This window comes from Gorilla gorilla, chromosome 16 (assembly GCF_029281585.2).
Source record: "Gorilla gorilla gorilla isolate KB3781 chromosome 16, NHGRI_mGorGor1-v2.1_pri, whole genome shotgun sequence".
NCBI lineage: Eukaryota > Metazoa > Chordata > Mammalia > Primates > Hominidae > Gorilla > Gorilla gorilla.
In genome coordinates, this window is record NC_073240.2 from 30,261,730 (window position 1) to 30,283,757 (window position 22,028).

General features: G+C 42.8%; 2 protein-coding genes across 9 annotated transcripts in view; both read right to left on the bottom strand.

The window, feature by feature from the left end:
* The window catches only part of ENTREP2 (endosomal transmembrane epsin interactor 2), a 461,731-nt gene that overhangs the window by 143,525 nt on the left and 296,178 nt on the right, over positions 1-22,028 (bottom strand). The gene's annotated exons all lie outside the window — the stretch shown is intronic.
* On the bottom strand, positions 5,660-7,348 carry NSMCE3 (NSE3 homolog, SMC5-SMC6 complex component). Its single transcript, XM_004055877.4, has one exon. The coding sequence runs from the start codon at positions 7,218-7,220 to the stop codon at positions 6,306-6,308; it is 915 nt and encodes a 304-aa protein (XP_004055925.3). The 5' UTR covers positions 7,221-7,348; the 3' UTR covers positions 5,660-6,305.

Genomic DNA, 22,028 nt, shown 5'->3' on the forward strand with positions numbered 1-22,028 from the left:
ACAGTTGTCAATCATGCCTATGTAATGAAGCTTCCATAAAAACCCAAAAGGACAGGGTTCAGAGAGCTTCCGACTGCTGAACATGCGGTGGTTCCGGTAGGGTGGCACGCCCAGGGAGGGCATGGAAGCTCCACACACCTTCCCCATACCTTGCCCTATGCATCTCTTCATCTGTGTCTTTTGCAATACCCTTTATAATAAACCAGTAAACATAAGTGTTTCCCTGAGTTGTGTGGACTGCTCTTGCAAATTATTTGAACCCAAAGAGGACATCATCAGAACCCCAACTTGAAGACCATTGGTCAAAAGTTCCAGAGGCCTGGACTTGTGACTAGTGTCCTGAGGGTGGGCAGTCTTGGGGACTCCAGGTAGATAGTGTTGGAACTGAATTGGAGGACACCCAGCTGGTATCTGCTGCTTCCTCCGTAGGGGAAACCCCCTACACATTTGATCACAGAAGTCTTCTTTTATGTTGATGATTGTTGTGGTGTGAGAGCAGAGGAAAAACGAAGTTTGAGAGTTTTTTCTCTAAAAAAGATGTAAAAGAATTATTTTTAAATCAAAGGACAATACTAAGAAATGCTTTCTACTAATTATATCAGAAAATATATGAAAACATCTTCTAGAAAATACAAGTGACCAAAACCAATTTCAAAAGAACAGAAAACCTGAACATAATCTTGAGAAAAATATCAGTAAAAATCTACCCACAAAAAACACCAGGCCCACAGCCTTTCACATGTAGATTTGTTCCAAACTTTCGAAAACATCTAATCTTCCGATAACAGGGCAAAAGGCAAGCTTCCCAATGCATTTATAAGACCAAAAGGTTTTCTATTTCCTGAACAATTCAGTGCAATAGCTGTTAAGTGGGACAGAACAAGTTCCATGTCCTGGGAGAGGCCAAGGTCACCTGAGTGGGGTTAGAGCTCTAGCAATGGGTGGAGGGTGACTGCACAGAAAAGCCAGTTATGTGGGACACTGGAGCCCACGTGGGAAGCTAAGTGCACCCATGTGGATGGTGTGGCAGAGAGGATAGTGGATTGGTTATTTATAACAGGAATTAATCAAATAAGTAAATATGGTAAAGATAATAGGTGCTAAGTTTCTCAAACCAGAATACACACGGCGGTGCTGTATTGCAAATGGCAGTATCAGTGTAATCTCATAGTCTTCAGTGCTGTGTAGATGACTGATAGATAAATATCCTATAACTTCATCACCTAGAGGGCTGGAAGCAATGATATTTCCCATAGGCATGAGCAAACCTAGCAACCTTGTTTCTGAATTCCATTCTCCACCAAAAGAAACCAGCGCTCTTTAGGAAAAGGATTAATTCCAGGCCTGGGGCAGGGAGAGTTAAAGTCTGAACTCCTGGGTGGGCGCGGTGGCTCACGCCTATAATTCCAGCACTTTGGGAGGCCGAAGTGGATCACGAGGTCAGGAGATTGAGACCATCCTGGCTAACACGGTGAAATCCCCGTCTCTACTAAAAACACAAAAAATTAGCTGGGCATGGTGGCGGGTGCCTGTAGTCCCAGCTACTCGGGAGGCTGAGGCAGGAGAATCGCTTGAACCCAGGAGGCGGAGATTGCAGTGAGCCGAGATTGCACCAATCCACTACAGCCTGGGCAACAGAGCGAGACTCCGTCTCAAAAAAAAAAAAAAAAAAAAAAAAGACAGAACTCCCTCTCTTTTTGTGCCATCAAGCAAGGAAATGCTCAATAAATGATGTTGGGGGCATGTTAAAGATGCAAAAGCCAGCTTTAAGGGGCTCCCACTGGCCAAATCAGGGACAATTTGAGTATTGAAATATGTAATGATAATAAAAGATTAGATAATAAGTTAATGATAATAAGAGACCCATGGGTCTATACAAAGTCTCAAAGTGTCTCCACACAAGTTATTTGTTTACCTTAAAGGAGAAAACTCTGCAGTGGAGGCACATGACAGAAATCCACCTTAACCAAAGTGATCAAGGTTTCAAAATAACAGGACAAATTGAAATTTTGTGCCACCTGATAGGATCCAAAAATAACACAGCATTGCTTCTGTGATATTCTTCCCAAAGATGCATAATTCAAATCCAATCATGAAGAAACAGCAGACAAACCCCAGCTGAAGGATGTTCTACAGGAAACAGGCCCGTATTCTTCAAGTGAAGGTCATGATGGTCAAGGAAAGACTTAGGAACTACTGGCAATAGGAAGGAGACTAAAGAAACATAACTAAATAGTTCAGGGAACAAATTATTTTGCACTGGGCTTGCAACTTTTCTGTAAATTTGAGGTTATCTCTAAGTAAATTAGCATAACCTCAAAAATAATGATAATATAGGAAAATTAAAGACTAACCCCCCCTTATGTCAAAAGATGCAAAATTATACATTTTGAGCTATATGTATTTAAAAATTTTATCAACAACTGTTTGTCTCCAAAATGCAAGAATGTTTAGATATCAGAAAACTGTATGTTATTACACCAAATTATATGCCCCAAAAAACAAATTTACAGAGTAAATAAGACATTTTAATTATATTAGCAGGTGAATAAAGAGCATATATAAATCCAAAGTCATTCATAGTTTTTTTTCTGAACATCTCTAAGCAAGCTAGGACTGAAGGGGTAACTAAATAGCCCAATAAAAGGTATTTATAGAGGAAAAAAACTCTAACAGCAAACATTACACACTATGGCAAAACTTAAAATTATTTCCTTTAAAATCAAGAATAAGGAATCAGAAACATCCTTAGAGCCTGCTGTAACTGCTTCTTTTCAATAATATATTGCATTTTCAGCCAATGCAAAAAAGACTAAAATAAAAGGCTTTAAGAATTGAAAAAGAAGACAGGCATATGATGCTAAAGAATTATAGGCTGGGCGAGGTGGCTCATGCCTGTAATCCTAGCACTTTAGGAGGCCAAGGCGGGCAGATTACCTAAAGTCAGGAGTTCGAGACCACCCTGGCCAACATGGCAAAACACCATCTCTACTAAAAGTACAAAAATTAGCCGCACGTGGTGGTGGGCACCTGTAATCCCAGCTACTCGGGAGGCTGAGGGAGGAGAATCGCTTGAATCCGGGAGGCAGAAATTGCACTGAGCCAAGATTGTGCCAATGCACTCCAGCCTGGGCGACAAGAGCAAGACTCCGTCTCAAAAAGAAAAAAAGAATTACAGTATGGTATTTGCAAATGGATAGCGAATAAACCAATTCAGTCCTAGCCATAAATTTATCTATACATGGGACATTGCTACAGAATACTGAGTGTCATAAATCAGTGTGGAAAGTATAAATGATGAAAAACTGGTGCTAGGCTATCCATATAGGAAAAATGCAAAAACTATTTCCATACCTCACATCATACACAAAAGCAGATTAAAAGCATAAAATGTGAAGATCAAAACTTTGAACACTTAGGGAAAAAAGGCAGAAAACATATTTACAATTTTAGGATTAGGGGAATTTTTTAAAGCACTATACACAAATGTAGCTCTCATAAACACTAATGATCATAACACATTAAGGTCAAATGATCTGTATGACCAAAAGAAGTGAAAATGTGGGAGAAGGTATTTGCACTAGACAGATAGAGCAGACCATGGATTAACATGTAGAACATATAAAGAAGTCTTACAAATCAATAGAAATAGGTCTAAGACATGAAATCTGACACTCAAAAAGGAGAGCAAAAGATAGGCAGATACTTAACATCACTAGTAAGCAACAGGTATAAGTTAATACCGTAATAAATTATCATTTCACACTGTACCAGAATGGCTGAAAAGATACTGAAAAGGCCAAGTGTTCACAGGGGGTGAAGGTGGAGGGATTGGTAAACAAAAACAAAACAAAACTGTATAAAATGTTGATGTGAGTGTAACTTGACACAAGCTCAAGAGCAGCTTGGCAATAGTCCTTGATTGCTCCATTTGTTTCTGGCTGGAGAAACTCACACATGTGCCTAAAGAAGTACTGTACAATGCCTGCAAATCTCAAAGAACTGGAAAGACCTTAACTGTCCAGATATTAAGGAATGGATAGTTATTTTTCCTCCATAAAAGAACAATTAAAATGAGTGAATCAGGTCTACATATATCCACATGGCTGAATCTCAAATACATAATGGTGAGTGAGTACAGCAGGTTGCATAAGGACACACGTAACACCGCTTATATAAATCATGAAAGCCCACAAAATAAAACTCTATATTGGTTATGTATATATACATGTATAGTAGAATTATAAAGTCATACAACAGCCCGATAGCCACAGACTTTTGTTACCTCTGGGGAGGGTGAGAAGGAAAAGATATAAGGCCTTGATGTGGCCTCTGATGTTTCATATTTTAAAATCTGAAACAAGATTATCGATGGTAAATTGCTAACACCTCTGAGAAAAGCGAGGGGAATTTTGCCTCAGATATAACTGGTGGTGACTGCTGGGTAATAATTTTTATTATACAGGTGAGAATGCGAGTATCAGAGGGCATGAGGAGGAGAAAGCTGAGTCAGGGAGGTAAGGGGACCAGGAGGCAGGAAGGAATTTATACACTGAAATAAAATGCAGATCAAGAAGAAATGCCTGTAAGGGCCAAACATATTCCACTGATGAAACAAATGCAAATCCCAATTCAACAGAATGAAATAAAACCCAGTAACCTATCACATTCCTCCATACTCACTATAGACTCTTTTAAATGACATTCAGTCCAGTGTTGATGAAGTTCACTTTTTTTCCGAGTGAAAAATATTTGCCTTATTTCAAGGTTAATTTGCAGCACCTCCCCCTAAAACAATTAACTTATTTACCCACTGAATAAAACGTGTTGAATCTCTGCATTAAAAACAGCATCTGCTACACGTAATGGAGGAACACAATGGGACTATGAACTCTTCTAGTTCATTTAGTGCATAAAACTATTATATAGCTATTATTTTTCTCATTTTACAGATAAATTGAGATTCAGAGAGCTTAAAACCTACCCCCACAATCACCATGCTGACAAGTTAGCATGAGCCGTAATTCAAATTCAGTTTGCCAGACAGCCCCAAGACCCATACCCTTTTCCCTATACCTAACTCCCTAAGAGGTAGATCTTATGTCCTGCTCTTATGTTCTATGTGGGCCATACTCACCATACACGTTATATTTCCCCATACAATAGAGTCAGACTAGAGGACTATCTTTTGAACCAGGAATTGCTCCCCTAGGAATGATTTGGAAAACAGATAAAGAAAAGTCATATTTAAAAAGTGGCAGCTCCAGACCAAGGAGAATAAAAAATAAAAACATTAAAGAATAACAAGTAAAATTCTCCACATCACGGACTAAAACCATTTTACAGGTGAAGAAACATCTGCATACAAACTAAGGAACCTATGTAAATTCATATACTAGTTATGGTGGGGCCAGGATCTCAACCCAGACAGTCCGATTCCCAAACAGGCATGGTTAATGGTTACGCTATTGTTTTACAAGCCTTTTTGAGATCCACAGTGAGAAATATATTTCACCTCATGATCCTGATTTTGTTTCACACAAAAGTGAAACAACTTCTACAAAACAGCATTGACCTTAATATGTAGCAAAAACTTTAAGACGTTGATTTCCAGTCATGAAATTCTCTCATGACCCACGATTTAAAAAACACACAATGCTTAAGTGCTTCAAAAATACAGTATTTATTGTAATAACTAGAGTAGCAAGAAGAAAAAAACGAAGTGGAACTACGTGTTTAGCAGCAGAGCTGAATAATTATGAATATAAACAATTTTTATTTGGAGAAAATACATTACACTCATTGCTTGGAACCATGAATAATACTTATATATGTAGGAAACATGGAAAAATAAAATAGGTTAACATAATAAGGATATAGGCAATTATGTTTTTTTAATTTTATAAAAACTTTTATTTTTCCTTACAAACTGGGGTAGTTAGGAGACCTGATAATAGCTACTTTTTTATTTTCTTGGCACCAAAGCAACTTACTTATGTGTTCCTTCTTGCATTATCTGTTCCAGATCATAGTCAAGTTTTCCAATTCGTTTTACTAAGCTAGCAAAATTTTTTATACCAAAAAGAGTAAAATCAAAACAAATGCTCCTTTGTTTATAGATGAAAATCTGGAGCAAAATAACACAACATTTAAAAAACAAAACTTTGCAAACACATCCTAAAGCTACACACATTGAAGCGTTTACAGCAATATGCTCCCTGGGTTCGTTCTCCCTTCCCCCAATCCTCTGCACTGTGCCTTTGGGTCTCAGACCCTTGTCCCGGGGGTCCCTCTGAATCCACCTTTCAAGAGGATGGAGCTGGGCCACTAGGCTGAGGCCTGGCCCTGTTCTCCTCATCTGCCAAAGCCTCACAGTACTGCGCTGGCCAGTCCTTGGGGTCTTGATTATGGACCTTGGCCACAAACTTAAGAACTTTCATCTTGCTGGTTTCCAGGTTGGTTCGCGGGCCCCACTGGAATTCGTAGTCCACGGGGTCGGTGTGGGGTATCCGCCGGTATTCCAGGTAACGCTGTCGCACAAAGTCCTCAGTAATGAGTTTCTTTGGATCTCCGAAAATTAAATGCTTCTTGGTGGGGTAGACCCCTAAGCGCCGCAGAAAGTCCCAGACTTCAGTTTCCTTGATGGTGTTGCCCTTCATAAAGATGAGCCCTAAGACGATCATCAGGAGGCCCGTAGTGGGCGTGCCTTGGTCACCCCTCATCTCGGCATCCTCCTCCACAGGCTCCAGGGTGTTGATGAGGATGTAAGTGTTGCTCTTGGGTTCAAGTTCCACCAGCTTATACCCGAAGACGTACTGGAGGCGCTCGGCGGCCCGTTTGAAGAGGTCGGGGAAGATGTCCTTGTAGTCCCCGATGACGTGCTTCAGTATGTCGGCCCGCTTGATCGGAATCTTCTTCTGGTCTTTAATCAGCAAGAACTGCACCAGCTCGGACACTTTCAGCTCCAGCTGCTTCTGGCTCCTGGGCCCCACGGCGGGGGCGGCCTGGGCCCGGCGGGCGCCCTGAGGCGAGGGGCCCTGCGACCCCTGCGAGGCGCCCGGCCCGCGGGACGTGCTCGGGGCCTCCTCGGCAAAGCCGTCTCTGAGAACCCGGGCGTCTTCGCCAGCCCGCGAAGCCCCGGGGTTTCCGCCATGGCTCCAGTCTCTGTCCCTCTCGGCCTGGCCGCTAGAGCGGCCCCGGTTCCTCGGTTTTTGCAACATGTCCTCGGCGGCAGGTGCCGGCGCACACTCCGGTAGGCAAGCAGCCGAGGCGGGGATTGTGGGTCGGCGACCCGCTAACGCCGGTGCCTGGAGGCGCGCGCAGTGTCGGCTGAGACTGCGTGCTGCGTCATGAAGCCTGCGCCTTGCGTCAGGGCGGCTGGGCGGTGCGCCTGCGCGGCTGCAGCGGGTACCAAAAGGAACAGCGTTTTCCGTGCAGCCCTGCAGGTCCGGGCGATGATTTTTAGTATAGTAAAGTGGTGTTACCAAACCCTGCAAGCAGAGAGCGAGAACCGAAACTCCTAAACAAGTGTGTTGCTAAATTCAGACCACACAGGCTCAGGCAAGTTTTACAGACAGTATCATGAGTTTCTAAATCGGGAGCATTTGTAAACGGAAAGAATTCAGAGGATGAATGTGTGAGAAAAAAAAAAGGTGAAGAGGAAGGGCCGACCGTGGAAGTAAAGTAAAAGCATTTATTTCTACACAAAATGTAGAAGGACATAAAAGACCCAGAGTGCTCTTAGTTTTCGTCCTTCCACCCAATTTCATACCCTCCATCCCACTGCCCCCAGTTACTTTCTCTAATGCCCCGTGGAGATGCCCCGTGGAGTCTGTTAAAAACCAAAGTCTGCTGCAGGCTTTCCGCGCAAGCAGGACTTCGGTTTCACTATTTCCGTATTTATATTCTCTGCATTAAACTCCTTTAGCTAGACAACTATGAGAAGACCACACAAAACGTGTCAATATTAAGTAAATGTTTTAGCTTGGTCACATGGGTTTATCTTTTGCAAAACACCTGCTTTCGGCTCACAACCACAATTTTAGCAGAAATGGGTAAGAGGAATGCTGCAAACAAACGTGCACTCTCAAGAGATTACCACTTAATTTGGGGCATCACGGATCAAGAATTGCAATAATGTGGAGCTCTTAAATTTCTTAATTCATAATATATTAGAGCTTTGAGGAAAAAAAGAGAACACTGGGGTATTTATCTCTCATCTATGATGTGATATACAGTCTCTACTGTATATTTTAATTGTGCAACTCAAGTAGCCAAAATGAGTCATTTCATTAATTCAAACCATCAGCAGTCTGCTGCCATGACTTCTACAGATCTTAGCAAATTTGTTTCTTCTCTATTTACTTGCAAAGAAGAAACTGAATTTCCCTCTGTGTCTTTTTAAAGCTACCCAGAAAGTGGATAAACTCTTCAAAGAACCAAATTGAGTTCCTCTTTAATGCAAATATATTCAAAGGAAAGCAGTTTAGAACACATTATCTGAGTAACAGCATCAAACACAACCTTATTAAAATTTTGTTAAATGTTAGTAGCATAACACTTTTGTTTGTAATTCAGTAGGAAAATGCAATCTGATAATGGCACTGGAACTGCAATAGTAAATGTAAAATCATATTCCATGAACTAATGCAAGTATGCTAAAATCTGGTATGCAATGAGTAATAACTTACTGTTCCACACAAGATACAACTATATCCTCAGGCATCAATTTTAATGACAAAGGCCTACTACGAAAAACAAATATATTATCAAGGCATTCATTTTTTTACAATGAGAAAATTCATCTGCTTCAGTTTCCTTGCAAATTAAAATCTGGACTTAGGTTCATAAAGCTTCCTGCCATCTAGAATTCTGCAAAAGGTCCCTACTGCAGAATGTGGATGTTGTATTGAGGGAATAGAGAGACCGTCTCATATTGTTTTATATTGTTTTATACTCAGTACCTGTTTTAAGAAAAAACAACAAGGAAGTAAAACCAAATACAGGCAGCCCGGCGCCAGGCCCAAAACCAGGCCTGGGCCTGCCTGGCCTAAACCCAGTAGTTAAAAATCAACTCGTAAGTTAGAAACCGATGTTATTCATTGATTCCAGACATTGTATAGAAGAACATTGTATAAAGAACAGAACTGCCCTGTTCTGTTTCTCTCTGACCACCGGTGCATGTAGCCCCTGTCACATACCGCCTGCTTGCTCTGATCAATCACGACCCTTTCATGTAAAATCTTTAGTGTTGTGAGCTCTTAAAAGGGACAGAAATTGTGCATTCAGGGAGCTCGGATTTTAAGGCAGTAGCTTGCCGATGCTCCCAGCTGAATAAAGCCCTTCCTTGTGCAACTCGGTGTCTGAGAGATTTTGTCTGCGGCTCGTCCTGCTACAGTGCCTTGAGTCAAAAAAGTTCAGTGACCGAGATATAAGGGGAAAGTGGAAAATTAGATAAAAGCTATTGTAAACAGTTGGGCTGGTTTTTCAGTGCTCTTTCTTACTAAGGTATTCATGTACGTTACCAAGCAGCCCACCAGTCAGACTACCCCTGTCACTGTGAAAATCAGCACTGTCCTCCAGCAGCACGCTTACCTAGATAGCAGACTGTCATTACTCAAGATAGAGGAGAAGAGATACCAGTTTTTAAGTCTCAAAACATCTCTCTACACTCTTTCCAGAAGAATGCAGGTGAGAAAATGCAGACATAAAATAAGAGTATTAGAATGAAGTTTTAGACCCTGCATGGAGAAGTCATCCAGACCCACATTCCACCTTGGATTGATACTGGAAGCCATGGATGTTGGGGGAGAAACTGTGGTGATAACAATACTAACATTAGTAACAATAAATATAACCGACAACAGCCAATGATTATAGTAGTTGGTGCTCCATCTCCATGTCTGCAGTTTTACTTTCTGTGGTTTCAGTTACCTGCAGTCAACCACAGTCCGAAAATATTAAGATATTTTCAAAGAGAAACCACAATATAACTTATTACACTATATTTGTTCTACTTTATTGTTAGTGTCAACTGAAGGATGAAGAGGTTCATAAATTTGCAAAGAGCTTTATTTCTCATAAAGGGTTGCAGTCTGTGGGGCGGCCATTCCAACAGGCTGGGAAGCACAACCTCATGCTAGAAGCCAGAAACAGACACTTCAAGGGAGGGCAAAGGGAGCAGGAATCTATGCAGAATGGGGTGGCCAAATATACATATTTAATAAGCTATAGGAGGAGTCATGAACATTTATGCAAGGAGAAATGTGCATATGCGCAATTGCACTTCATGTCTCTCCCTGGGACCCATATTCCAAAATTGGCAGTGTTAGCATGATCCAGGGTAGGAGTTTTCAGCCCTCTGACATCAAAAGGTGAAGTAGAGGACATGAAAACCCTGACTGCATGTCTTCCATAGACTGGCCAGAACTACTCCATGGTTGGTGGTCTTTTACCAGGAAGAACTGCTGGTCAGTTGTGCCAAAACTGCAAAAGGGAGGGGCAGCATCGGGTGGTTGGTTTATACCAGTTTATACCAGCAGTGGAGTCTTTTGAAAGGGCTGATTTCTGTTTAGCTCTTAGGGAAGAAAGCCTAATGGCATTTAGAGCGGGTGAGGGTTTCCAAGGTTATTCGGGGTCCCCTTGGCCAAGAGGGGGGGTCTGTTCAGTCAGCTGGAGGGCTTAAGATTTCATTTTTATTTCTCATCAATTATTGTTAATCTCTACTATGACTAATTTATAAATTAAACTTTTTTTTTTTTTTTTTTTTTTTTGAGATGGAGTTGCGCTCTGTCACCCAGGCTGGAGTGCAGTGTCACGATCTTGGCTCACTGCAACCTCCGCCTTCTGGGTTCAAGAGATCCTCCCATCTCAGCCTCCCGAGTAGCTAGGATTACAGGTGTGTACCACCATGTCTGGCTACTTATTTTGTATTTTTAATAGAGATGGGGTTTCACCATGTTAGCCAGGCTGGTCTGAAACTCCTGACCTCAAGTGATCCATCCATCTCAGCCTCCCAAAGTGTTAGGATTACAGGTGTGAGCCACCGCTCCTGGCGTAAATTAAATTTTATCATAGGTTCGTGTGATGATTAATGTTGAGTGTCAACTTGATTGAAGGAAGCAAAGTATTGTTCCTGGGTGTGTCAGTGAGGGTGTTGCCAAAGGAGATTAACATTTCAGTAAGTGGACTAGGAGAGGCAGACCCACGCTCAATCTGGGTGGGCACCAACTAATCAGCTGCCAGTGCGGCTAGAATAAAAGCAGGCAGAAGAACGTGGAAGGACTTGACTTGCTGAGTCTTCTGGTCTTCATCTTTCTCTCATGCTGGATGCCTCCTGCCCTTGAACGTCAGACTCCAAGTTCTTCAGCTTTTGGATTCTTGGACTTACACTAGTGGTTTGCCAGGGGTTCAAGGGTCTTCAGCCACAGACTGAAGGCTGCACTATTGGATTCCCTACTTTTGAGGTTTTGGAATTCAGACTGGCTTCCTTGCTCCTCAGCTTGCAGATGGCCTATTGTGGGGCTTCACCTTGTGATCATGTGAGTCAATACTCTTTAGTAAACTCCCTTTCATATATACATCTATTCTATTAATTCTGTCCCTCTAGAGAACCCTGACTAATACAGTATGTATCTATGCATAGGGAAAAACATTGTGTATTTAGGGTTTGGTGCTGTCCACGATTTCAGGTATCCACTGAGGGTCTTGGAACACATCCTCCACAGACAAGGGGGGACTACTATACAAAGTGAATGGTGGGTCAGACCTTATTCCAGGTGGTTTACAGGTATGACTTCATTTAATCCCCACAACAAACCTATCAGGCATGTGCATTTATTATGTTTCTCTTCTCACAAATAAGCTGTCATAGGAGAAGATTATTAAGTTTTGAGGCTCTATAGCAAGTAAGTGGTAGGTGTGAGATCTGAACACAGCCAATCTGCCTCCAGAGACTGGGCTTTTAACTGTATACTGATTCAGAGCAAACATAGACATGGTGTCCTTGAAAAAGTAAGGGCTTTGGGATCAGATGAACTAACATTAGAAACCTGTATGATACTGGGAAAGCTACTGACACTCCTCCACGTTTAAGTCTCCAAGTCAACAAAATGAGGCCTAAACCTGGCATCAAGGGATTAAGTGAGATAGGTTTACCCAGTACCTAGCACAGTGCCTGGCAGGGTAGTTTGATAACAATTTGCTTCTTTCCAGGGATTTCTGTTAAGGAGAATATTTGAGGACTACGCCAAGTTGTATATACTGCAGGGGAGGCAAAACCTTCCCTCCACCCTCGAAGGGCCCCAGCTGGACCTGAGACTTAAACTAATATAAAATAGATTAACAGGAGAAAAGCATTCAAACTTCATTTAAGTTTTACATGACATAGGAGCACTTGTTAGGGAAATGAAGACCGAAAGAGGTGGCAAAACCTAAATGCTTTTATATTTGGTTGAACAAAGAGAGGTAATTGTGGGAAAAGTAAATTATGTGGGGAGGATAAAGGGAGATAATTATTTTAATGAAGTTGTTTGTACAGAATTCACTTGGCTTTGACTCCCCATTGAGTAATGTTTCTTTCTTCTTGGTACAGTAAAGCTATTTTTCACATGGGAGTTTTTATCTCCTGTTTTCAGGAAGAAAAGAGGAAATTCAAATGCCCTTCTTGCATCTGCTATTTTTCAAGTGCCTTCAGCTCAAAGTAATCCTTATGCCAAAGTGGCATATTTTGGGCGGGCAGCATATTCTGCCATCCTTCAGTAGAACGATGAGAAAGATGTTCACTGCAGCAAAACACATGTACACAAGAATCAAAAGGGCTGGAAAGAAATATATATATCAAGGTACTATTAAAGTTAATTTGCTTTTAAAAATAAAAATCAACCCTGATTTTCTTGCTTGGGAGATGAATAAAAAATATATTTTCAATGAAGTTTAACTTCAAAGTGACACTATGCCATAGGAGCTATGCACATTCACATGTTCAATACATTCAGTGTGATTCGAATATGGCATTTGTGACTTTCTGTTCAGGCAGTGAAGTCCCAAAGACAAGTGGTTAAAAAAGAAAAACATTTTCAAACACTTTATGTTAATGACCTTCATGCTTTAATTACTAGACCCAAAAGAAAAAATCAAAAGTCTTTGAGGCAAAAGCTAAGCTAGCTAAGATTTCAAGTGCAAAGAACAAGGAAATGCCTACTACAAATTGCTCTTTAGATGTTTATAGTAATTAAATGTTTTATTTTGTCTTTTCGATAGCAAATGCCTGCCAACAAACTCTAATCATCCTTATTATCTACTAGATTCTCCTCTTCATTCATGGTATTTCTTGTGAATCAGAAAAAGGCTTTAATTTTTCTGACAGCAACACAGTGCTAAAAGCAGGTGAGGACTTTTTAGGAAGAAAGGCAATGATCAAAGCATGCAGCCACCACATATGAGCTGTTCTCTGCCTTTTCCAGTGGAAGAAAGTGGGCCAATGTGCAGCATGTGAGCAAGGGAGTTGGGAGGCAAATACTATTTTGGTGGGCAGACAGCAGGAAAAGCAATCCAGACATCTTAATGGTTGCAATAAAGTTCCTTGTGTCCACACATTTACAACAGTTATATATATTCATTCATAGCAAAGATCCCTCCTGCCTAGGTCACATGGTAGACTACCTAATAACACTTTGTCCCTCATAAATGAATATTTTGATGAAGCAGCAACAGAGTTCTCCTTGGCTGGTGGAAGCGGGTGGAGAGGTGAGCCTTGACAAGATAGTGCTTTCCAAGCATTGCAGCCATTTGGCCCAGAAGCCTGGTCTTAGACTCTCTTTTCAAGAAATGCATCTTCCAGTTATCCAGGGCCCTTTACTTATGAAAATCATTAGGGCCTATTAAAATTACAAACATCCAAGGTCTTGATAGTGGTCACTAAGATTCTCTTCGTTTGCTTGGTTTCTAACCCCTTTGTTCTGTATCCTTTCCCTTTAGAAACAGCCTCTTCCCACCTTTAAAAGACCTTAGTATAGGGCTGCCTTCCTTTCCTGAGTGCACAGGATTCAGGCCAGACACAGTGACTGGTTCAGAAGTTCAGTCAGCATCCTTCCAGGACATTCAGACAGATTCTCGCCCCTCTTAGCTCACAAGCTGAGGGGTGATGTAAGCCTAGCCACTTGTGCCCTTGCTTCTGAAAAACCTGCCTCAGGGCGAAGCCAACTCAAAAGAGATCTAAGAGATGGGAAACAATCTTAATGCTGCCATTTGAATCCCTGGATGCTGAGTTCAAGATCAGACTCCTGGAGATAATGAATTACTAAAGCATCTCCTTTTGCTTAATCTGCTTTGAGTTGGTTCCTGTCACTTGAAAGTGAACAAGGTCTGGCTAAATCAGTAGCCAATCCTATTATTCAGGGGAAAAAAGGGTAATAAGAAATGAGACTTTGGAGCTAGGGAAGATTAAAACCAATGAGGAGTTTTGAATATAATGAGAGGTGAATTGAAAACAATATGACATTTTTGTTATGTTTCTTCCCAGTGTTCTGTGGTTGGGGAATGTGCTCATCATTTTAGTTGGTGGCAACAGGGGTAAGGGAGAGACAAATTATGAAGAACTGTACTTTTCCATATGGAAAGTATATATGGGCCAGGCACAGTGGCTAAGGCCTGTAATCCTAGTACTTTGGGAGGCCGGGGCAGGCAGATCACTTGAGGTCAGGAGTTCCAGACCAGCCTGGCCAACATGGCGGAACCCCATCTCTACTAAAAATACAAAAATTAGCCAGGCCTGGTGGCGGGTGCCTGTAGTCCCAGCTACTCGGGAGGCTGAGGCAGGAATCGCTTGAACCCAAGAGGCAGAGCTTACAGTGAGCCAAGATTGTGTCACTGCACTTTAGCCTGGGCCACAGAGCAAGACTCCGTCTCAAAAAAAAAAAAAAATACAAATGAGCTAATCAATCTGGTGATTTACCTTTGCAGAAAGGAGTTTTACACAATTTGGAATATAAATTAAAGCAGCGGTCCCCAACCTTTTTGGTACTAGGGACCAGTTTTGGGGAAGACAGTTTTTCTATGGAAGGTGCGGGAGTGGGAGAGTGGTTTCAGGATCCCTGCCTGCACAGTTCTCAGTAGGGCTCACATCCCTATGAGAATCTAATGCTGCCGCTTATCTGACAGGAGGTGGAGCTCGGGCAGTAATGCTCACTCACCTGCCACTCACCTCCTGCTGTGCGGCCAGGTTCCTAATAGGCCACGGACTGGTACTGGTCCACAGCCTGGGGTTTGGGAACCCCTGCCTTAAAGCATCTCCTACTCTAAAGTGGCTGTGTTCTCCATATTTAACCCAGAGCACTTCCCCACTTGCTATACCACGCAAGATGACAGAAACCTCATTCTTCCAGACTACGCTTTAGCCTAAAGTAGAGATATATGCACAGGACAGAGGTATGTCCACAAGGAGAGCTGACAAAGCTAATACCCAGACAGGGACAATGCGAATAGGTTATGAGAAAACTGAACACGTTGAAATGGAAAAAAAATAAATTAGAGAAAAAATAAAAATATTCAAGGCAGACAAGAAAGACCCCATGTATACATAACTGGTGGTCTTGAGGGAGATAACAACCATAAAGAGAGAAACAGGTGACTGTAGGAGTCCTGGGGAGCTGGGTTTACACAGGCCCCGCCTCTCTGATCCCACCCCCAGCCCACTGCAGCTCCCTCCCTTGGACTAATAACCACAGCAAGCATGCTTTCAGGACTGGAGGGTAATCAGAGGCCATGGGTTCCCCAAGATCTGCAGAAGAGATCCAGTACAGGGTTCCTCCCTCCCTGAGACACAAGTGAGAGCTTAGCAATGAAGTTGCATGCAGAGAAGAGGGCTTGCCCCTTCCCAAGGAAGTCCTGGGAAAAGCAAGGACTGTGTGGTACTTGTGGGGTCTGTGCTGGCAGAAGCCCGTGTCTCCCTTCTGAGAGAGTCCACAGCTGTCCCCTTTCTGAGAATAGTCCTCCAAGACCCTGTCCCAGGCTGTTGTTCTTCGGGAGAGGCAGGCTAAGTGCTGCCAGGCTTCAAGGTTGGGAGAGCCAGCAGTTTGCCCCCTGTGAGGCCTGGGCTCCAAGAGGCCCTTCATAGTACTTCAAAAGGCATGTAGACAGTGTGCCCTCTGATGCATCATGGCCAATAAAGCAAAACCTGCTGGGCCTCTTGCTACTTGCCACCTCATACTTTTCCAGTGACTCCCAACAACATGACTCACAGAGGAAAGGGAGAAGCACAGACCCCATTCCAGTTATCCCACTGGATATCCTTGGCCTCTTTTCTGCAAATCTGTTGACCACAGATGTAAGAATTTATTTCTGGAGCCTCAATTCTAATCCATTGCTCTACATGTGCACTGGTTTCCTGGGGCTGCCACAGCAGAATACCACAGACTTGGGGGCTTAAACAACAAAGTGATTCCTCACAGTTCTGGAGGCCCCAAGTCTGAGATCAAGGAGTCGGCATGTTTGGTTCCTCCTGAGGCTTCTCTCCTTGGCCTGCAGATGACCACGTTCTCACTATGTTCTCAGCTGGCCCTTCTCTGCGCATGCACATCCCTGGTGTCTCTTCCTCCTTTTGTTGACTATAAGGATACCAGTCCTATTGGACCAGGGCCCCACTGTAAAGGCGTCATTTTAACTTAATCCACTTAAATAACTTATTTCCACACACAGTAAGTCTGAGGTTGAGTCTTTTGAATTCTGGGGGAGACACCGCAGCCCATCACGTATGTTGACGTGTGCCACCGCTACACTGCCTGGTTACTGCAGAGTGTTAGTAAGTTTTGAAATTAGAAAGTATAAGTGCTCCAGTTCTGTTATTTTTCAGGATTATTAGGGCTATTCTGGGTCCCTTCCATCTCCATATGAATTTGAGAATGAGCTTGTTTATTCCTGCTAAAATTTAGTTGGGATTTTTTTTTTTTTTTTTTTTTTTTTTTTTTTTTTTGAGATGGAGCCTGGCTGTGTCACCAGGCTGGAGTGCAGTGGTGCAATCTCGCCTCACTGCAACCTCCACCTCCCGGGTTCAAGTGATTCTCCTGCCTCAGCCTCCTGAGTAGCTGGGACTACATGCACGCGCCACCACACTCAGCTAATTTTTGTATTTTTAGTAGAGACGGGGTTTCACCATGTTGGCCAGGATGGTCTTGATCTCTTGACCTCGTGATCCGCCCACCCTGGCCTCCCAAAGTGCTGGGATTACAGGCATGAGCCACCGCGCCTGGCCTCAGTTGGGATTTTCACAGGGCTTGTTTTGAGTCTGCAGATGAATTTGGGTAGTACTGACATCTTAAAATTAAGTCTACCGATCCACATAAGTGGGATGCTAGTTAATGTGGACAAGTGAATTTATTAGTCCTCCAAAAAACTATTTTCACAAACTTTATATCAACATGAGAAATCATGTTGTATCTTTCTATCTGGAGGGAGCAAGAAAGTCAGGTGTCTTTTGTACATGGGCAATCCAATTTCTTATCTAGACTTTCTTTTGCTCGCCTGGAAAAAAAAAAAAAAGAGGTATTGCAAAAATGTGATAATTGCTTTCCTTAGTATGCAAAACTGTTAAAATGAGTAAAGCCTGTGCTCAACTAGAATTCTCACATTTCCGTTTTGATGTATCTGCATTTCACAGTAAAAAAAACCCCTCAGATATGTACATATGTGATCCTGAAGTACCCATGATTAAAAACAAATATTTCAATCTACAATGTTCAGTTCTATTAGATCATTAAAAGACGTTATCTCTACTCGCATCCTCTGAAAGCATGTAAATCATGCTCAGCATAGTGACAACTCCACTAGGACAGGCTGACCAACTCATTTGTTACAAAGTCTCTGGCCCCCTGAGTGAGGAGCCCCCAGAAACCTAATGTGAAAGGAAACTTCGGTTTTCTCCCCAGCTGCTTTCCTTGAGTTTGCATGATATGCTTTGGCTGCTATGTGGAGCTGTCAAAAGCCTTGAACAGAGAAAATAAAGAAGAATGGCATTCCAGGAAATAAACAAGCTTAATCTCAGTTGGACAGAAGTAGGTACAAAGAAGGCCTGGGGAAGGAAGAGGAAGAGGCAGGATACAGGGAAGACAGAATGGACTCTGTAACCTCAGGAAAAAATAGCAACCTTATAAATACAAAGATGTTCCCTGGCAGACACATGTCAGCACCTGGGTTACGAAAGACCAGCCAATGCCCCCCCCACGCAGGTTAGAATCACATTCATCAGGAAGGAAGAGAGCAGAAGGACCCTGCTGCCTGGTGATGTCTCAGCTGGCACGGCTGCAGCTTTGCTTCCAGCAGCCAGGGAACCGCCATGGGAAGGCATTTCCTCAAAATGCATGAAAGGCAGAGGAGCTTGGTTTTCTGATGGTTTGCTGCCCCTTGAAGTTGGCAACACCATCCCTTCATCTGCATGGATAAACCTGGGCATCCTTTTTGAGAAGCAGTACTTTTTTTTTTAAGACTTTATTAATCCCACACGTTTGAGAGAGGTGGTTGGGAAAGCAAGTATTAATGAATTAACTGCTTCCTAGGATTCAATCAGTCATTAAAAATGTACCCGTGAAATTTTCTTGAGCTGTTCAATTCTTCATCATTATCCAAGTGGTTCATACTCTCATGCATTTATTTTCCTTCCACATTTACCTCTAAGCAAATTACCTAATTCCACATGGTTATTATTCTGGATATTTAAAAGCTGTGTATTGGGAAATTTCACATAGTAATACGAATACACCTGTTACGCTTAATCCTTTGTGCCTAGGTGTGATTATTAGATATAATTTATAGAAATTCTGCCGAACTCATTGTAATTTATTATCCATTTATGGTTTTACTTGATTAGTCTTACTTAAGGATGATATTTTCTAAATGTATAAATAAATGATACAGCCTATTAAAGTGGAGGTTATATAATAAGTGACGGGTTTAGGAGTGGACATGTGACCGAGCTCTGGCCAATGAGTTGCAAGGGGTATTTTTGGGGGCATCTGAGAAATGTTTACTTGCTCTTAAAAAGAAGATTATAGGAAAAAAATAAGGAAAACTTTCCTGTTCTACTGGACCCCCATACCAGGCATCTGCATGTACTGCCTCAAGCAGGGGCAACTGTCTCATGACTGAGTAGAGCTAAGCCACCACATCAACACATTGAAACTGGCATAGGGGAAAGCTGGAAAGATTCTAGGTCCTTGAATTTGTGAGGCTGCTGAACCAGCTAACCCTGCAGCAACCCCGCTCTGGACTTGCCATTTGACGTAATAACTTCCTTCATTATTGAAGCTTGTGTGAATTGGTTTGTATCACTTGCAGCCAAAAGCCACCCCAAAGCTTCCCAGCTGACATCTGTAGACTAGGGAGTCCCAACAAGAGGAACAGACTTCACCTGGTGAAGCAGTGCCAACCCACTCCACCTGTCTCTGAGATCTACAGATAATTTGAATGTGAGCGTGAAATGCTGCTCAAGTTCAGGTAGACTACAGCTCAAGAATGTGAGACTACAGGTTGGTAGTCTGCCTCCCTCTCTAAGGCAAAGAGATATTTCAATGTTACCTGGGACCTGAGAAAGGGGGAGGGTCTATGGTTTGCCCAGATAACTAAAGTCTGTAGGTTAGAAAGACAGGATTTGTTTGGAAGCTATAAAGATGTATCCTCATATGTCATGGACATCATGTGATATGGTTTGGCTGTGTGCCCACCCAAATCTCATCTTGAATTTTAGCTCCCATAATTCCCACATGTTGTGGGAGGGACCCCACGGGAGATAACTGAATCATGGGGAAGGTTTCCCCCATACTGTTCTCATGCTGGTGAGTAAGTCTCACGAGATCTGATGGTTTCATAAGGGGAAACTCCTTTCAGCTGGTTCTCATTCTCTCTTGTCTGCTGCCATGTAAGACATGCCCTTTGCCTTCTGCCATGACTGTGGGGCCTCCCCAGCCGCGTGAAACTGTGAGTCCATTAAACTTCTTTTTCTTTATAAATTACCCAGTCTCGGGTATGTCTTTATCAGCAGCACAAAAACAGACTAATACATCATCCTAACTTGAATGATGCCTGTCCTCAGTGAGTGGTCCATTGTGAGTATCCATCAACGAGTTTTCTCCCACTGCACACTGGACCTCAGGAGTTACCACAAGCTCCCTAGCACTCTTCAAATTGTTCCCCGTTTCCAGCAAGTCATCTCTTCTCCACCCACCTCATGAATTCAATATTTTAGATGCCTGTCACATTGCCTGTCGCTGATCCCTGACTCTTGAGACCCCACTATGTGCTACAATCTTGGTCCCCTGTTTGCTTGGAAGAAGACAGGAAGTTTTAACCCGAGGCTCTAGAGGGCTTCAGGCATACCGGTCTGTTCTTATTGCCTGGACTCCTCCAGCACATCGAAGTCTGCCCTTTAACTGTTTCTTGGCTACAACTGGTCTCAATATGGTGATGGCCAGGGGACAGATGAGCTTTGAAAGCCTCGGGCCAACCAGCCAGATGTTCTCTTGCCTCCAGTGGTCACTGGTGATTCCTGGTACGGGGGTGTGTCCAGAAGTTAACCCACTGTTGCTCCCCATGGCCTATGATAGAGGGCCATGCTCACACAGGGAGCTGGGACCAAAGACCAGAGTCCAGCAAGAATCTCTGGACCAAAGGTCAGGCAGTCTGGAGACAGTCTGCATCTCTGGCAGACCCCAGGGTGAGAAGCAGCTATCCCAGGCCAGAGTGGGGTCAGCTAGCCAATCTGGGGGCTCTGGAGCAGATGAGAGGGAGCCTGTCCTCCACACTTGAAAGAGAAGTTGCAAGGTAGTACCGAGGACAATTCAGCTCTACTTGATTCTGAAAAGACTATCCCCACCCTCACCATAAGGAGAAGAGACAGTGTAGTTTGCCAGTGCAACTGCGGAGGGAAAACAATCCCACCCTATCTGGCTCTATCTCTTCTCTTTTTTTTTTTCTGGAGACAGAGTCTTGCTCTGTCACCCAGGATAGAGTGCAATGGTGTGAGCATAGCTCACTGTAACCTTGAACTTCTGGGCTCAAGTGATTCTCCTGTCTCAGCCTTTCCAGTAGCTGGGATTACAGGCATAAGCCATCATGCCTGGCCCCATCTCTATCAATCCACCATGGCCTGGGAGGGGGGGTTTTAGCTATCATAGCCTGCAGCTGGGCCCAAACCAGCACTGGGGAAACTCCACACCCACCAAAACGATGCAGCACAGCAAACTCATGTGCCCCCTAAGAGGGACAGTGGTTTAAAGGAAGGAGACAGCCAAATTCTAGAACAGATGGCTACTACAGAGCAGAACTAATGACAGAAACAGAAATAGACTATATAATATAAACAATGAGAATACATAAGGAGATATTATTAGAGCACAAAAAATGCTGCCAGAACAGAAAAATGCTTGATTTTTTTTATTGTTTTGTTGTTCCTGGATCCTAAGAGAAACTCCAAATGCTCGACTTTTTCCATTTAAAAATTTAGTAGAGGTACTGTATAAAAGAACGGTCCCCACTAAAAACCAAATTACTATTTTAGGAAGATAAAATGAAAGACGTATCCCACAGCACAAGATAAAAAGTTAATGAACTAAGAATCACGAGTTAAGGATCAAGATATGGAGGGTGGATGCAGGAGGATGCATCCTATGTAAATAATAGGAGTTGAGGGAGAAAACAAAAGTATGAGAGAATAAACAAAGAAATGCCAAAGAAACAAAACCAATCGAGTCTTAAGATTGAAAGGGTTCTGAAAATGCTGAATTTAGACACATCCTTACAAAGTTGCTGAATTTCCAGAATAGGGAGGAAAATCATATAAGCTTCCAGACAGGAAGAACACGTTGCTTTTAGAAATAACCAGTCTAGGGGCTGGGCGCGGTGGCTCATGCCTGTAATCCCAGCACTTTGGGAGGCTGAGGCGGGCAGATCACTTGAGGTCAGGAGTTCGAGACCAGCCTGGCCAACATGGTGAAACCCATCTCTCCGAAAAATACAAAAATTAGCGAGGTGTGGTGGTGCAG